The sequence below is a fragment of the Solea senegalensis genome, linkage group LG9 (assembly GCF_019176455.1).
Source record: "Solea senegalensis isolate Sse05_10M linkage group LG9, IFAPA_SoseM_1, whole genome shotgun sequence".
Classification (NCBI taxonomy): domain Eukaryota; kingdom Metazoa; phylum Chordata; class Actinopteri; order Pleuronectiformes; family Soleidae; genus Solea; species Solea senegalensis.
Window position 1 is genome coordinate 10,126,166 of NC_058029.1, and position 17,402 is coordinate 10,143,567.

Consider the following 17,402-nt stretch of genomic DNA (forward strand, 5'->3'; position numbering starts at 1 on the left):
GAATGAGGAAAATTAGAGAGATGGAGGGAGGGAGATAGTGCCTCCGAGGATTATTAAGGAGGAAGCTATGAAGAGGATGAAGTGTGGAAAGACAGTTGGTCCAGATGACATACATGTGGAGGTATGGAAATGTGTAGGAAAGAAAGCAGGGGATATTTTAACCAGATTGTTTAACACAATCTTGGAGAGCAGGAAAATGCCTGAGGGAATGGAGAAGAAATAGTAGTGGTGCTGATTTTCAAGAACAAGGCTGATTACTGCAAAACTGCAGTAATTACAGAGGCATAAAGTAGATCGGCCACACCATGAAGATGTGGGAAAGAGTTGTTGAAGCTCGGTTAAGGAAAGAAGTTCAGCGAGCAGCAGTATGGGTCTGTGCCATGCCAGTGACCAGGTAATAAAGAGTTTATTACCTGGTCACAGAGTTTATTACTTGGTCACATTCATGCAAAGCATGTGAAAGTTAATTCTTGAGGCAGCTGAGATGAGAGTTTTCAGCAGCATCTTCCTGTTTTATGTGCAGACACTGAATCTCCCCTCACTTTGACTTCAAGGTGGCTCTTGGTTGCATAACAACATCCGTGTGCATTCCCATCCCGTACGCTGCTCTGACGTACTCTTGGGTCAGGCTCTGCTGCAGGGGTTGACAGTCTATCATTAGCCTTTTCGGGTCTGACCACATCAAGTCCTATCTTGTCTTTGCTTGTGGTAGAAAGTTAAAAGCACTCTGAGCTGGAACTTTCTGAACAGAAGGAGGAGAGCGTGGTCCTGCACCCCCTATTGTACAACACATAAACAAAGAGTTAACACAAATCCAGCAGGGAACATCCACAAGTATACTTTCTTGTGTGTGCACCTCGCCCAACGCCGGTGTCTCTGCCAGTCCCAGACCAGAGACGCCAGAACTGGGCAATTATGGCAATTTTTGGATGACATCAGACCAGAAAATGAATGATTTCATTTAGCTGTCAATTTTTTTTTCTGGATCTGAGGAAGGATGCAGAGCCTGTAATAGAGCATGTCAAAACAGAGTGGGAGAATTGTTTAGACATTCACATCTGCATTTGGCTAGAAGGTAATCCCAGCCTGCTGGGGTTGGTGTGTCTGTTAATAATGACCACTGTACAGTACTGGTACTTGCACAAAAAACCTTAATCTCCCTGAGAGGTTGGACCACCCAAAGACTTTAAGCACATCCTTGTACCTTTAGCTGCCTCAGTTTTGCTGGCAGACGGGCTGACAGACAGACAGACAGACACACACCACATCCAAAAGTGTTTTGGTGGTGCCACTGTTTTAGGCTACCTTTTACCAAAATAACTGGTGGTGCCACTGTTAGACACAATCCAACCAAAATAAGTAAATGACTAACAAAACTAAATTTGAATTACACACTGAGAAAGACATGGTTAACCCCATTCCTGACTCAAAAAAGGAGAGTTTCTACTATAAATCACTTAAACTTGGGGTTCATGAAGAATTGAGACAGAGAAACGATTCACCCTCTCACTGCACAGAGAATACCCCAGGGAAGCATTTAAAGATGGAATAAACCTGGAAAGGGAAATGTAAAATATGTACTATAACTTATCCACAACCGTCAATTACACACTGGCATAGTGGACAGACACTGAGTCATTTGTATAGTGCGTCTGCAAAAAGATCCTGTGGTTCTTCACAAGGCTGCGATTTGATCTCTGTGCACTCTTCGTTAGCTCTGGAGCTTCGGCTTTATGCTGACAAACAAGTGCATAACGACCTTTGACTTGAGATTAAAGAGGGGAATTCCTTTGAAATGAAGCAACAGATCCGGAAGGAAGAGAAGCTCAAGGAAACAGTTTTGTGTTTGTATGAACGCCATCAGGCAAGACGACTCCTCTGTGTTTGGCCCTTCACACGTGATTCACTACGTGAGTCCACCGCGCAGTCACAGAGCCATTTACATATTATGTCAAAACACAAGCCAGTCAGATCTATCTGTGCTAATCGACAGACCCTACGCTAACAGGCTGAATTGCGACAGTGTGTAAATCCATTCTTACTCTCATTTCCTTTTCAACTGCCCACTAATCCAATTAGAGCACCGTAGCTCAAAACCTGCAACGTCTCCCGTCCCTGTCACTGTCAACAGATTCTGCCTCCACAAGTCAGATGTTTACAGGAACTGCAGTGATGACTTAAGATAAGGAGATATACACCGTAAGATATGAACAGTGTGCACAACATTAAAATCAGCATATGTTTCACATTTGGAGGTTTATTTTTGGAGAAATGTGCGTCCCACGCCTGACACCTGACGTTTATTTCTAAAGTAGAACTGTATACCATGTATGTAATCGAGTTCAGTTCTTCGTCATGTGGAATAAGTTTATTCACTGTCACCTGTGACTGATTAGTATTTCATTGTTCTTCGTTGAATATGGATACTTTCCGCAGGCTGATGTTTCATTTTCTCATTTTGTTTTTGCACGTCACACGGGTCTGCATGATCCAAACACTGTGAGCAGTGGGTGAAATTATTGTTTGGGGCAAAGCAGTGCACGGATTGTGATTCAGATTTTAGTGCGACTGCACGTGGAATGGCCCAAAACAAGAGTGATGCCAGTATATTGTCTTGAATTCGATAATTTACTGTACATTTGTTTTCCCTCAGCTGGATCCATGTGGGAGTAACTCAAAACAGTGAAAAAAAAATACAAGGGTCTATCCAAACATCTTTCAGCTGTTTTTGTTTCAAGTTCGTGGTGGATTTATTACTACCACATGAGACTGCAACAGCCCAAAGGAAACTGCTAATCTCATCCAAGAGCTTCAAGAAAAAAAAAACTCTCCCCTGATGGCCTTGGAGGTTACCCCAAGGTCACACAGGCCGACGTGTTAATGCGTGGGTGATGTCATGAGCGAGAGGTCATGAGCGAGAGGAGAAATGAAATCAGGATATACATCAATGCCTGTGAACGTGCATCCAGTGCAGTGGAAGTGTTTCTGCATGTGTTTGGGGAAATGGTTGAAGGATGATGTGTATATCTCTAACTGTTTTGGTTCACTGACAGCACACAGATACTCTCTGTCTATGTGGCCTCCAGGAATTTCAGGAGTCTCAGAGTAGAGTCTTTAATGTGTAGTATCTGCACCCAGAGAGTTGCACAAATTAGGATTTTGGTACACAGGTTACTGTGAGCTGTCGGGGAACACTTGAAGCTACTTTCACTATAGCTTTTGTCATTTTGAGTTAATTCATTCATTCACCTTCTAACGCTTAGGGCGAAAGGCAGGGAAACATCCTGGACAGGTCACCCGTCCATCACAGGACCACAGAGAGACAAACAACCATCCACTCTCACACTCACGTCTACGTTCAGTTTAGAATGTCCAATTTGCTTATTCCACAAATCTGCATGTTTTTGGACTGTGGGAGGAAACCGGAGAACCGGGACAAAACCCACGCACACACACGGGGACAAACATGCAAACTCCAGTTATCGTGAGAAAATGTGTTTCATTCTGTCAAGTAAACTGGATTTTTTTCCCCACACACACACTGTAAAAAACAGCGATTAACAGAGAATTTATGAAAACAATCATGAAAATGTTCTCATGTGTAAAAATAATTTTTAGAATCGTCACCACACTTACACGTCTGTGCGAGGGAAAGCACAGCAGGCTAGATTAGATTTCTTTAGATTATCATTGACTGACTGATAAAAGCAGTAAAAGCATAAAACGTCTTTCAAAACAGAAAACTGATCTATTGAACTTGTGTAAAAGGCATCAGAGGTCATGGAAAATGCTACTGGTGTCAGAATTAATTTGTCAGACTTTAGGGCAAAGCTCGAGGCGGAAGTACAGTGTAACTTTAGCATCACAATAAAAAACAGTTTTGTATTTCCTTTAACTTGAGCCTGTTGAACAAGGATTAATATTAAATAAAAATTGGACCTAAAATTGAGCCGTGGGTGAGGAGAATTTTAGAACAAATAGTTCAGTGTACAATACTGACCAAGACAAATCAGGGCAGATGAATCTAAATCCTACTTACTAGGCCTTTACTGTAAGAAGTCCTGCTTATTTATCCTAGAAAAGGTTGAGGCATGTTTCCAGTGTGGGTTGAGCAGATATAAATCCATATGTTATGGTTGTACATTTCCAGTCAGTCAGGAAAAAATGAGTAACTGGAAAATATGCCGGATTATGAACAGAACAGACCAACTAAAATCAACACATGGAGTTTAAGCGCTGGGATATGAAATTGTTTTATTAATAAGACGATACTTATAAAAAGTTAACAAGGCTATCACATGAGGGAAAATTATTATTTTCCTGGAGTTATTCGACCTATGCCATCTACTGGTTAACAGCCAAAACGACTTTACGAGCATTGAGGCTGTTATTAAAAGGGTCTAAAGTATAAGAAGGTATCACTTTACTGTAACTGTCCATTAGTGATCATCTAGTAGTAGTATCTATCTATAGGTATTCAGTATCATGCCAACAGCTCACATGTGTTTATATGTCTACTGTTCTCAACAGTTTTTTTTAAATTTAGTGAGATGGTCCTGATACATATTTACAGATGCAAGTGGATTATCCCCACTAAATAGTCACACTTGACAGTCAACTACAGGATTTTGGTTAATGGTTAATAACACTGCAAAAATAGTATTTATAGTCAACAGGCACTTTTGTAAAGGTTCAGGGTTAGAATCTGTGGAGCTTACTGCCAGTTAGTTGATTGTCTCTCACTTATCAGTTGAATAACTGATTGCCCGTTGCCATGACACTGAATATCTGTTTGATTGCTAATAGAGAGAAAGCAATGAACTATTAAAATAGTGAGTGTTATCTGTAAGAAATATAATTATTAATAAGCCAGCTGCAGTACAAAATAGTTATCACCTGCTCATAATCGCTGACTGTGCTTAGAAGTAAATAATTACAATATAATGTTCCATGCAGACCACTCTTTGTTAATATAAATGTATCACAGTCTGATGTTTGATTTGTTCATTAAGCAAAGTGAAACTAAAACGTCTTCAAGAAATAAATGAGAGCATGATTTCAATTTACATACCGACAAAAATGGTTAAATAAAATGAATAGACTGTTATTGAAGCCAATTCACCATGTCCATAAATGATACCCATACATAGGCTATATGGTTGGTTTTTTTTTTTACCATAGTCGCGTCTGGACCAAATATAAGCAAAACACTGGGTGCCATGATCTCTAAGACACCTCCCTGATAGTTGATGTTAATACATATTGCAGAGGGACATGGTTTGGCGCAAAAAGCATATGTTTGAGACGTGAAAAGTACACTGGCAAAACAAATCCCTGATTTATGTGTTTTGATGAGGCCTCATTTTCCATCAGGTCTCAGTTTCAGACAGAGAAGAAATAGAGTTTGACAGACACGTTGGTTTGCATGTGGGGAGATTGCCATCCACAAAAAGTTCTCCGATGACTTTGGAGCGACATCAAGACATGGAGTGTTTAAGGATTTTGCTCAGATAAGTATCGGCTCAAAGCCATGGAATTATTGCAACCAGATCAAGCCGATGTGCTCAGTGAACTGGGCGCCAATCTCAACCCCAGTCACTCTCAGCGGGAGACTAAATATAGGCGCTCAGCAGGCAGACAGCAGCAACTGTGGGGGTGAAGAGCAACTCTGTGACGACAGGAATTGTGGAACAATGACTTTGAACCAGGTTGTGAGTAAACAAACCCACACCAGGTTCAGGTTCTCTGGAAATCCCAACATAGCATCTTTCACACTGAAATTAGTGGGTGAAGCTGCTACAAATAGTCAATAAACACCATTTCCACTGCGAGTGGTTACTCTGCCCTGTGCTGTGTTTTTTCTTCACCCCTGCATCACCTGTGAAGATTACAGATTACAGATAACTTTATTTATCCCTTTAGGTTAATGCAGTTTCCACAATTTCACCGCTCCACACGCAACCATTCTCCGAGACACAAATACAGTGTGCATGAGGAAACATGGCATGTGGGAGAACGCTGAAACGCCTATATTAAAAACAGTTCCTTGGTTTAAAAAACAACCAAACAAAAACATGGAAGCTGTCGTCACACCACTTAAAGTCAGGAAGTGCTCTGACACTGTAGTGACAGCAGCGCAGTGTCATCAGAGAATTTATTCAGTAAATCAAGGTAGTGGCGTCAAAGCAGTAAGGATCACAACCAACATTAATGCTAACAACCAACTTTGATGCCAATCAGAGCCGAGGCCCAAAAAAAACCCACATGCATTTGGACCAGGCGTGAATTCCAGGTAAGACTCATCCCCATTGATAAAACAACTGTTTCAATCTGGGATTAAATGGGTTTTTTGACCAGTGAGAATGGGATATATAACACCGGTGGACAGAGGCACCAGTGTTAATGAAGACCACAACCAAGTCCTCTTCCCAGCATCACACTTCCTGTCCTGCTCCAGGAATTCAGGATCGGAGACACAAGTGAAAGAGGCCTTGATGGTCGGCTCCACATCACATCCAATTGGTTAGAAGGAGCCTCGAGAAGGAATGTATGTGACCCCACCGTCAATCTGTATTTGTAAAATCCCGAGCTTATGCGCGTAGTTACTTAACTTTGTTTGAACATTACTTTTGAGGGCACTGATTAATTAATTCCATGACTGCTTGGTGAGCTACAGAGGATCAAATGAAAGTGCCCAGCGCTCCTTGTGTGTGTGTGATTGTTTTTTCTAACCAAAAGTGAACTTTCAGTCTCCTCTAAATGACCTTTCTCCCAGTATTGTATCACAGTATGAATTATTTGGCACTGGCTGTGGTGTGGAGTTTACACATATGTGTCCATGTGGGTGTATGATGTTAAAGTAGGCAGACAATAGTTTGATCTTTGTCTCAGAGAGGAGGGCGGTGAGCTGTTATGGTACCATAAAAGACATTTTATAGCTGAACTAGGCGGATGTTATTTTATGCCTTCAAATCTTTTTGATTCCAGCTGACAGAACATATTTTATTTATAAAGGCAGACATGTGTTGATGTTTCTTAGAATTTATGAACATGTTTTGGTGCATAAATCCTGAGACGAGGAAAGGGCCATCTGGAGCTGCTGCGATGAGAATAACAAAGAAGTGAAAATACCTTAACTAATGATTTACTTTAAAATACTAAAGATAGTAAGATTTCATTGTGTGATTTTTGTTAAATGAAATCTATGGGTTCACACTAAAAAAAAAAACGACAGGTCCTCCTCCTGTTTGGATGGGGACAGAGTGGAGGATCTGTCTGGCCGCTGCCCCCCTCAGTGGGTAAACTCTACACACTGCAGCCATTCAGTTGGCTCGGCTCACTGGATAAAGTTAGGATTGTTTGTCAGTGGGCTGTAATGCCAGGAATGCTCAGCGCCAGCTCCCTCCCCCCTCTGCTGTGTGTATGTGTGTGTGTGTGTGTGTGTGTGTCTCTCACACTTTATTTTGCCGCTCGAGCAGCAGTTTGGATCAGCGGTGACCCCCCACACCTCCCCACACTCCTTCAACTCCAAAGTGAAATAACAGATTCTATTTCTCTCCTGTGAGCTATTTTGGTCCCCCAGTGTGCACGAACACACGCACACACACAGAGTCAACAACCACCTCAAACTTCACCACCCTGCACCCTCTGACTCCGGTCACCCCGGGCAGAGACTGTCCAGTCTGTATTTCTATGTTCCATCCGGCCATCATGACATCACTTTCTAAAGGAGAACACACACAAACATTCACAGCTTGACTCTAACCAACATCCAGCTGCATCTAAGACCGACCGAGATCCACTCAGAGGCTGCTTTCAACAGAGATTAATGAGGTTTTATGTATATAGAAGCATACTTGTACCAAATACTTACACAGCTCATATATATTTCCAACATAAATCAAACATATTGCCATGACACGTTTTAATTTAAAAACTACCGTGTGGAAATATTTCCCATTAACACTCAACTCCTGAATTCAAGATGTTAACATCCCACCATTTAAGAATGTCCAATAGTTTTTATTTTTTATAGAAGTGTCTGCTGTCCGATGCATTAAAGTAGGCCACACGACACGATAGGTAGGATGGATGGATGGATGGATGGATAGGTGGATGGATGGATGGATGGATGGATGGATGGATGGATGGATGGATGGATGGATGGATGGATGGATGGATGGATGGATGGATGATAGATGGATAGATAGATAGATAGATAGATAGATAGATAGATAGATAGATAGATAGATAGATAGATAGATAGATAGATAGATAGATAGATAGATAGATAGATATTTGTATTTGTGAGATACAGGGTTTTGATTGAGCAACATCATGTAATGATTTAATACTGAAGGCGTCTTATGAAGGGCTGTTTATGGACATTTCTCTCGTGGGAACCCGGTGATGAACTTGTGGACATTTCTCAGCGCTGTACCTCAGCAACAACACGACAACACACAGACAACAACCCACACATCCACTCGTCCAGCTGAAGCTGCACCGTCAGCTTGATCTAATCATGCAGTAAAAGCAAGACATGTGTTTCCCCTTTGCACCCTCGGGATGATGTCATATCCACAGAGTCATGTGCTCCGAAAGTACAGCTTAATTTAAAACATCTTCATATCTTCAGATTCACAGGGAAAGTGGACGCACTGAGTGAGAAACTCCCTGTGGAGGATGGGTAAGAGGGACATTATAATCGCCCCCTTTGGGTGAACAAACCCTCTTTCGGGGAAGGTAATAGCACAGACCAGGGGCCAGGATGAGTTTGATTTGTGTTGTGGCGAGAAATTGTGAAATCTCTGTCATTACTGCGTATCTGTCCTGTCATCACCCTGCTTTCACACAGACGTGTGCACAGAACCACAGCCCACACGCACTCCAATTTAAAGCCCAAATTAAATGTCTCACAGATCTTACACTATTATCACGGGTAAAGTTTCTAACTATCTCAAGTCGTGAGGTAGTTTATTTAAAAAATATATATATTTTAATCAAATGCATCGATTCAAGCGTCCAGGTTTTGATAAAGCCATCAATTCTTGAGCTGTCTAAATGAATATTTATCACAACTAGAACATTCCTGCAGCTAGAAGCCAGTGACGGTGGTGAAGCTGAATCATACTGTGTGTCTCTAATTATTATTGACATCAAGATATTAGGTCTCAGCTCGATGGATGTGCAAACATTAAAGGAAATGAAACCGAGTCAAAGCAAACAGAGGTGACGATAGTGTCGGATCACAAGTTGGCCAGTGTTTCTCAACTTTTCATAAGGGGACGCATTCTTTCATGAAGTTACACTATTGATATATATACGATTTGTGATATAAATCCTGTCTAAATAATACACAACTCCTTATATGGACATCCTGGGGGTTGTGTTTATAGTGTTTTTTTGCGTTATTTTGTGTTGTTGAGTAAAAGTAATGATTAATTCTATATCGCATATGAAAAGAAATTAGTAGGAGTAGCAATAATTGTGTAGGTCACAAAATAAACTGCTTTTCTTCTAGTTTTTGTTCATAAAAACGAGCCAAGCGAGTCAATCCAAGTTTCCAATTTTCACAAATTCAATAACATTTTCAAAATGTTTTGTACTTTTCGCTCAGGTGTGTTTATATAATTGGTGAAATGGGAACCAAAATAATTTCATCAGATTGCCTATAGGTGGTGCTGGAAAAAAGAATATAAGATACTCAAATTATTATACGCTTACATTCTTATAACCTCTGTATATATATGTTTGATCAAAAGTAATCTGTGTTCTATGGGTTAAAAGTTAGGATGCGTAATTAAGATTGATGACTAATATCATTTTGAATAAGCAAACAGACAATTCCAAGAGATGTGTTTTCTCTTTAAAAGAGAAAACATATGATATGGATTGATATGGATTTTTGGATTCTTTAAAAATCACCATCTGCACTTGTTGATATTTTTGTCATAATGTAAAAAAACATGTATTCATGGTGTGGGGATCTATCAGAGATTTTACAGTTTACAGGTGTAGATCGAGATAATAGTTCAGACTTGGTGGAGAAACTGATGAATCCACACTACAGAGTTAAGCGTTTATGGATGCATGACTATTAAAAGCCCAAAACATCATCATCCTCTTCCTCACATACTTCACACACTGGTATATAGTGAAACCCCACTTAATTTATTTCTATTTTTTGTTATTTATTTAATTTTCTGCATACTCCTCAGCTACACGACGATCACATACCCTGGTATATACAGTAGAACAGCTCACGTACCGCTAGTGGTGGATGTACCACAGTTTGAGAACCAAGACGTTAGAGTATGTAACAAAAAGTAAAATAATTTCCCATTATAAACATTATAAAAGGTCTAGATTACTTACTGGCACCGAGTTTTTCCAGTAAACCGACTCTGTGACGACCACTAAAAACTCCATCAGCAGATTTCTGCAAAGATAAGTCAGTGTATATGTGCAAAACCATAATTCTGATTCCAGTATTTCAACATTTGACCATTTTAAAACTAGGAAATAGAGGGATGTGGTTTAAATTAAACTATTTCTATTTTTGGATGTAAATATTAGGCCAAACGTGACTTGAAAAGCCAGTCTGTGTATCATCATCCACATGAACGGCATCATTTCCACCATCTCTGCCTTTTAACAAGACCACTCTCCCAATGCCTGTAAAGATTTTTGATTATGACTCAGGCAAAATGACACGGATATGGTATCAGTCAAGCAAACAGGGCTGGGTTTCCACAAGTAACATGGGTGGAAGAACAGGCCAGTCTTTGTTTAAAAGCTTTAGTATCACAGAGGAGAGAGAGAGAGGCCATTGTGCTTTAGAAAAGCCTCCTTATGGTTCAATGTCCTCAGATTGTAATTGATCCTCAGGCCCACTTTAACAAGTGCAGCTCACTCCAGTCGACAATATATACATTTCAATGGGGCTGGTAACGTGAAATGAGCTGCCTTGTTGTCATCAGCTTATCGAGTATGGAACAAACAAGCCCCCATTCATCCATCCGTCCGTCCGTCCATCCATCCATCCGAGGATAGGGTTCATTCTGTGAAATAAAAACATCTTGTTAGTGAAGCCAGTGCCTATGAGTGAATAGTGAAGGAGCATAGATTGGGAAATCGAACACAAACGTCAAAATAAAAATGACCACAATACAAAAAAAACTGGAGTTTTATCGATTTTTTTTTAATCTCACAAAAATGAATGCGGCTGTTCCTGAAAAGAGAAATCTAGAAAACACTGAATGCACAGTTCTGACTTGACGGATGTTTTTTTATAGAACATTTCATGGTTCATTTTAAGGCACTTGGAATCATAACAACATTCCCTCTCTGAACGACAAATACATCTTTGGTCCAGTATGTAATTAAAAAAGAAATAAAAATAAAGCCAGAGTATGAAAATAATACCAGCTTTGATGTTTGTTTCCTCAAAATGTATTTCTGACATACACTCTATAAAGTCGTTGTTGTTGTTTTTTATATAATACTTAAATAAGATATTGTCACTACATCTCAGAAATGACCAGCAATCTTACAGATGTTTTGCAAGAGCAACGTGAGAAAAGTTCATATGTCGGCTCAATCAGATGTACAGCAGTACAAGATTGTTGTAGTTAAGTCACATTTGGCAAACGTGGGGTTCATTTTTAGTGTATTTTCAGTCCATTTTCTCTGAAAAGACGAGGAGCGATGGCGAAGTATCCACCGCGGACCATCCCGTCATGGTCAGTTCAGCTACACGGCAGCCACGTCTGATATGAATTATTGCACGGTGACACCTGCGGTGGCTGAACATGTGCGATATAGTAATTACTGAAGTTGATGTCCTGCACATAGGGAGCTGGCTGGTAGTAGCACGTGACATTCGTCACAGTGGGGATGGCGTTCTGCTCGGCCAGCACCTTCAGCGCCAGCATGGATATGAGGCTGAGCGTCTGGCGCCGCTCGTGGCCCATGAGACACACCGTGCTCTCGTTCACGACTTGGTGCAGAGTCATCAGACACTCGTACCGCTTGTGCTCCATCCCGGCAAAGTGGTTCTGCAGGTAGGCCTCCAGCTTCCTCTGCTGCTCGCATATGTCAGGGAAGTCAATGAAGAAGCGCGAGCACATGTAGCGCTGCATCTGCTTCATGTCCGCCTCAGAGGAGGCCGTGAACCCTCGCACCAGTAGGTGGCAATATTTCAGTAAACCGCCCCCTCTGATTTCCTCGGGGCTGCGTGTAGCTATGGTCCTGTGGCACAGGTGATCCATGGCCTCCTCGAAATCCCCGTACACGCTCTCCCCGATCACGGTGGGGTGAAAGCTCTCAGACATGGGCGTCTCCGAGCAGCGGTCAAATAAAAGCAGCGAATCGAGGCAAATCTGGAAGGAGTCCACGCTAAATTCAAACTGCCGCCGCAAAGAGTCCACAAATTTAAGTTCCACATTCTTGCCCATGTTGTTGGACAGCGAGATGAGGCTCCAGCGGTCCGTGTCATTACAGACTTTCACCAGTTTCTGTACATAGGCCTCCTTGAGGGTCAGTGCCGTGATGCGCTCCTTTGAGACCCCGGCTGGCAAGAAGTCCAACAGACAGTCCAGCACGACGTCTTTCACCAGACGGAAAGCCTGGTTGTCTTTCAGCGACACACCAAAAATCAGGTCTAGGTCTTTGTAGCCCAGTCCAGTGTCCTGGTGGAGCACGTGGCTGGCAGCAGACCCGTTCAGTCTCACGTCTTTGACACACACACCTCTCTCCTCCAGCCTTGCCCGCACAACCTAAACAGGAACGAGACAAAAAATACAGCATGGCATTAGCATAAAATTGTTTTTCCCCCATTTTTTTTTTCAGTACACACTAAAAAGACTCACTGTCTTGAGACATGTTCAAATAACCTCCGCACGGCACAAAATCAATAGTTTGTGAAAGTGAAGTCAATTTAATCACCAGCAGCCTCAGACTGAATGAAACCTAAACAAAGACACACTGTGTTTCAGGTCCTTTTTTTCCAGAAAACGGAAATGAGGGTTTATAATCTCCAGCTGTAACCAAGAGTGCTTGAGCACTGGTGGATAGAGACCAGCAGGAAGACAAAAAAAAAAACTTGCTTCAGGTCAAATGCCATAACCTCAGGTCATTAAGGTTCTGCGTTTCCCTCCCTCTGTCCCAGTAAAACTGTCAGATGCTTCGAAACGAGGGCGTTCCACCTCAGTGCAGCCACATTTGGGAGAAGACGAACAAATGGACACCATATGCCAACATCACCACCAGCAAGCACCCGGGGGAAACCATGTCTGTGAAATCAGATGTAATGTGCTTTACCCTCCATTTTCCCTCTAAATGGGAACATCATTTGTGAAATTGACATCATGTCCTACTGATGAACATGTGAGACTTGTGACGGAGACCATGAAATCCCCAGGGAATGTTATAAATCAAGTGAACAGTAGGATTAATTTCCCATACTGGGAAACCGATTCAGTTACCTGAGGATGACGGAATGATCTACTTGTGTTCTCAAAATCACACCCTACTGCATTCTCCAGGCTGTAGAACAACAAATAAATGCCTACTGCACGTGTCAAGTTACACTACTCAAGTGTTTCTACTGAATAAATTACAACCACTGTTGTAAAACAGTTACACCTACAGTGCAAACACCTGATTCTCTCCCTCCCTCTCTCTCTCATATTTAGGAGAAAAAACATAAAAGACTCATAATGTCATAACTGGCAGTAGCAGCAGTGTAGACATTGAGCCATAAGTGGTTTCAAAGTCAGACGCATTGATATTTAGTTTTTTTTCCTTTATGCTTCTGTGGACATATTCTCACATGTCAACATTACAGAGAAATTCTACCTCATGCTTAACCTCAGCATCTTTTCTCTCTCTTTCTCTCTGTTCCCGGACAACAGGTTGAACTTCCCCCTTCGTGTCGCTATACTGGCCTTACATAAGATCCCAGAAGTGAAACCTGAGTCTGGTTTAACTGGGTCTGTCTTACTTTGTATGAAAACAAAACTAACAAAAAGGTAAAAAAAAAGTAAATGGTTGTATCTGGTTGCGGATAAGCTGCGAGTCACAGTACTGAGAGGTTTAGTGGTGAAGAACAGAGGCCGTTATTAACTTTGACCCACAGTTCTCTGTCTCCCTCTCTTCTTTGGACTCTCACACTTCATGATGCTACAGTAGATGTTTAGTGGCAAACCTGCAGGAAAACAAAGGTCCACCCTCTCACTCACACCTCCTTTGATTCATAAGCATGGAGGAAGCACGACTACATCATTAAACAAAAAGGATAAATATACATTACAGCAGCAGGCCTATACTCTTATTCTAGTTCCTTGTGACAGGAGCTTCACTCCTGATCAGCCTTCAACCAACCACTAAATGAATATCTGGAGCAGATTCCAGGAGAATGAAATGACACAGGGTTTCCACAAATCCAGGGGAAACATGAGAACCCCCACATCTGGGGCTCAAACCTGTATTTAAGTCAACTGCACAGTCAATGGAGCATTCATGTTTCCACAACCTCAAGCATGAAGCTCTGGGCTTCAAACATTCAATGTGTAAATGAAAAACAGAATTCAGTAGATGACATGATGTTTGTCAGGGATCGACTGCGTGTTCAACGTGAAATTCTACCGGAGCACATTACCACTGAAATGCACAGGCAGCTATATAGGAACCCCCACCTGTGGAAGTGCAACGTGATACAGCCGTGGAAATGTGGAGGGGTGTCTGTAAACGCTGAATTTAAATGGGAAGACGATGGACACTGAGACACAGTGTCATCAAGACCAAAGAAATACAGGAGTATTTGATATTCTTTGTAGAACAATCACAGTAGGTAAGTAAGTAAGTACGTACAATAAAATAAAATGGGACACAAAAACACAGATTCAAAGCTATGAAAACCCTCATCTAACTGGAAGGCTGCATGAATAAAAGAGTCTTTAGCTGCTTTTAAAATCAATCCACACAATCTGTATCAGTAGGAATAATACATTAAATTAAAATAGATGCTTTAGGGGAAATAAGAGGACATTTCACACATTTATTTAAACTATGGCAGTAAAAGATTCCATTAAAAACTACATAATGTATAGTACACATGTTGCACAAGATTCATTACCAGCTCTAATAGTTACTCATACACACGTAAAGAATAAGTAAGTATAAACTTCAAAGTTTTACATACACATATACACACATACATATATACTATATTTTAATGTATTCTAAATGAGTGGTGAGTGAGTAGAGTGTGTGTTTTATACCTGGACAATCTGGCGTGGCTGCACGGACAGAGTGGGGAAGTTTCCTCGGCCGTGGATGGGCACAGCCTCCCCGAGGATCGAGTCCAAGCGCCGCACCTGATCCCAAGACAACACGCAGAACCTCCGACTCTGATCCGACGCATCACCGCAAGACATGGCGATGTTAACTTTTCAGAGAAAAAGCGGAATAAAGTAGAGTGACTTCCTCTCGACTCAGCCGTGTGTCTTCTTCTGTCCTGTGAGAGCACAGAAAAGCCCGCTGGATGGATTTATATTCCCGTTGTTTCCGCTGTTTGCACTGAAGCAGAGCACAGAGTGAGGGGAAGTTGTCTCGGGTGGTGGAGGTTGGAGTGATAGTGTATCTGCTGCGTCCTCCGCTCGGTGTACGACACTAAAATCCGGTCAGTGTGCAAAGAGCACATTCATGAGGACGGTCCGCAGGCTTTAAAACCGCCTCATTAGTATGAGGCCTGTGATTGGCTGCTGAGTTTGGTCATTGACTGCGGACGTTCGCAGGGAACAGCCTTCATATGACGCACACTGACAGACTCCTCCCTCTGCTCTGCTGTGAGCATCATCATGCTGTGAGCCTGGTGCTGACTGACATGGTCTTCCCTCACACTCCAGCTCTGCATGTGATCTACTCTCACCTGTTCCCTCGTATTTGTTCACTGTTTTCCTGCCTCGTTTTTTCTCGCTCACAGAAAGTACAATACAACATAGGGCTGCACAATATTGTTTAATGTCCGTGTTTATATTTGTGAATATTGGTAATCTTTTTTTTTTTCCAATTAAAACAATAACAAAAAGTACCTAGTTTGATGGCAAAGGGAACCTCGCCAGAGCAGGTTTATAAAAAAGTACCAGTTACCAGGTACTATCGCTAATGGAAAAGCCAAGCATGATGTTTTTTAGGAAGTTTACCCCATAAGTTATAGCAGAGACAGTGAAGTGGAGGACATTATTACAACATCTCTGTTACCATGAGAAGAAATTTGGATTACCATGGAAAGTACATTACATTAGTCATGTTGTTTTTAGGTTATGTTAATGCAGAAATGTTACACATTACACATTATATCTTTAAAAGGTCTATAGTGTAACATTTAGCAGGGTTTATTGGCAGAAATTAAATATACTACTTAGGGATGCATGATATTATCTGCACAATACTGGCTTTAAAATGTATTATCGGATATCTGCAAACACGCCAAAATCCTACTAGAATAGTAGGCAGAAAAAGCTGCTTGAGGTATGCTTATTTAATTTGCACAATGAAGATATCTTATATGCACATCTGCTGCAATATGATGTTAATTTCACTACAGAAGAGACTAAATGACCTCTGCAGTTTGGCAAAAGGACAGACATAAAGCTGCTGATATATCGACATAATGGATATTGGCAAAAAGTCCAATATCGTACTTCCCTAATAATTAAATTTTTTGTACTTTCGGCAAAGCTTTGTGTGCAGCCATCTGGTGTCTAATGCACATGAATAATCTGAAGCTACATTGCAACACAAGACATTCTAACTCATCATTCATTGTGGAATAAACAAGAGTTCACTCATAAACACACAGTATTTTACGTGGTCTTTGAATCTGTCCCTTTGTCCTCTAACAATTTACATCATCCACAAAACGTTACACTTCTATTTACCAGTGAGTTCACATACGGTTCAGCTTCACTTCTTTAATCGTCTTTGGTCTGCTCATCATCTGGTTTCTCTTAACACCTGCGAGAGGAACACGTCACCACAAGACAAGCAGCCACAAGTTCAGGTGTTGCTGACCGTGAGATGAGTTACCCTCAATAACATGTCTGTAAAATGAGAGAAGACTCTGGATACAGATTAAAACCAGAAGAAGGCAGTAATCATCAAAGAAGAAGAAGAATATAAGTGACAATGTGTGGTTATTCACATGCATGGACACCGGTACACGGTACACTGAGCTCATGTGAACTTGATTCCATTGTAAGTCGCTTTGGATAAAAGCGTCTGCTAAATGACATGTAATGTAATGTAATGTAATGAACTGGTCTGGCGATGCCAGGTTACTACATCTTTATTTGCCCAGGGAATGTTTGCAGAGCATGCCGGATGTTTTTGCAGCG

The 17,402-nt window shown here is 41.4% G+C and overlaps 1 protein-coding gene across 1 annotated transcript; it reads right to left on the bottom strand.

Moving 5' to 3' along the window:
• Positions 1–11,358: 11,358 nt before the first annotated feature.
• On the bottom strand, positions 11,359–15,719 carry tent5ba (terminal nucleotidyltransferase 5ba). Its single transcript, XM_044035097.1, has 2 exons — positions 15,285–15,719; positions 11,359–12,779 (listed from the first exon to the last, which is right to left on the bottom strand). The coding sequence occupies exons 1-2, from the start codon at positions 15,438–15,440 to the stop codon at positions 11,751–11,753; spliced, it is 1,185 nt and encodes a 394-aa protein (XP_043891032.1). The 5' UTR covers positions 15,441–15,719; the 3' UTR covers positions 11,359–11,750.
• Positions 15,720–17,402: the final 1,683 nt, after the last annotated feature.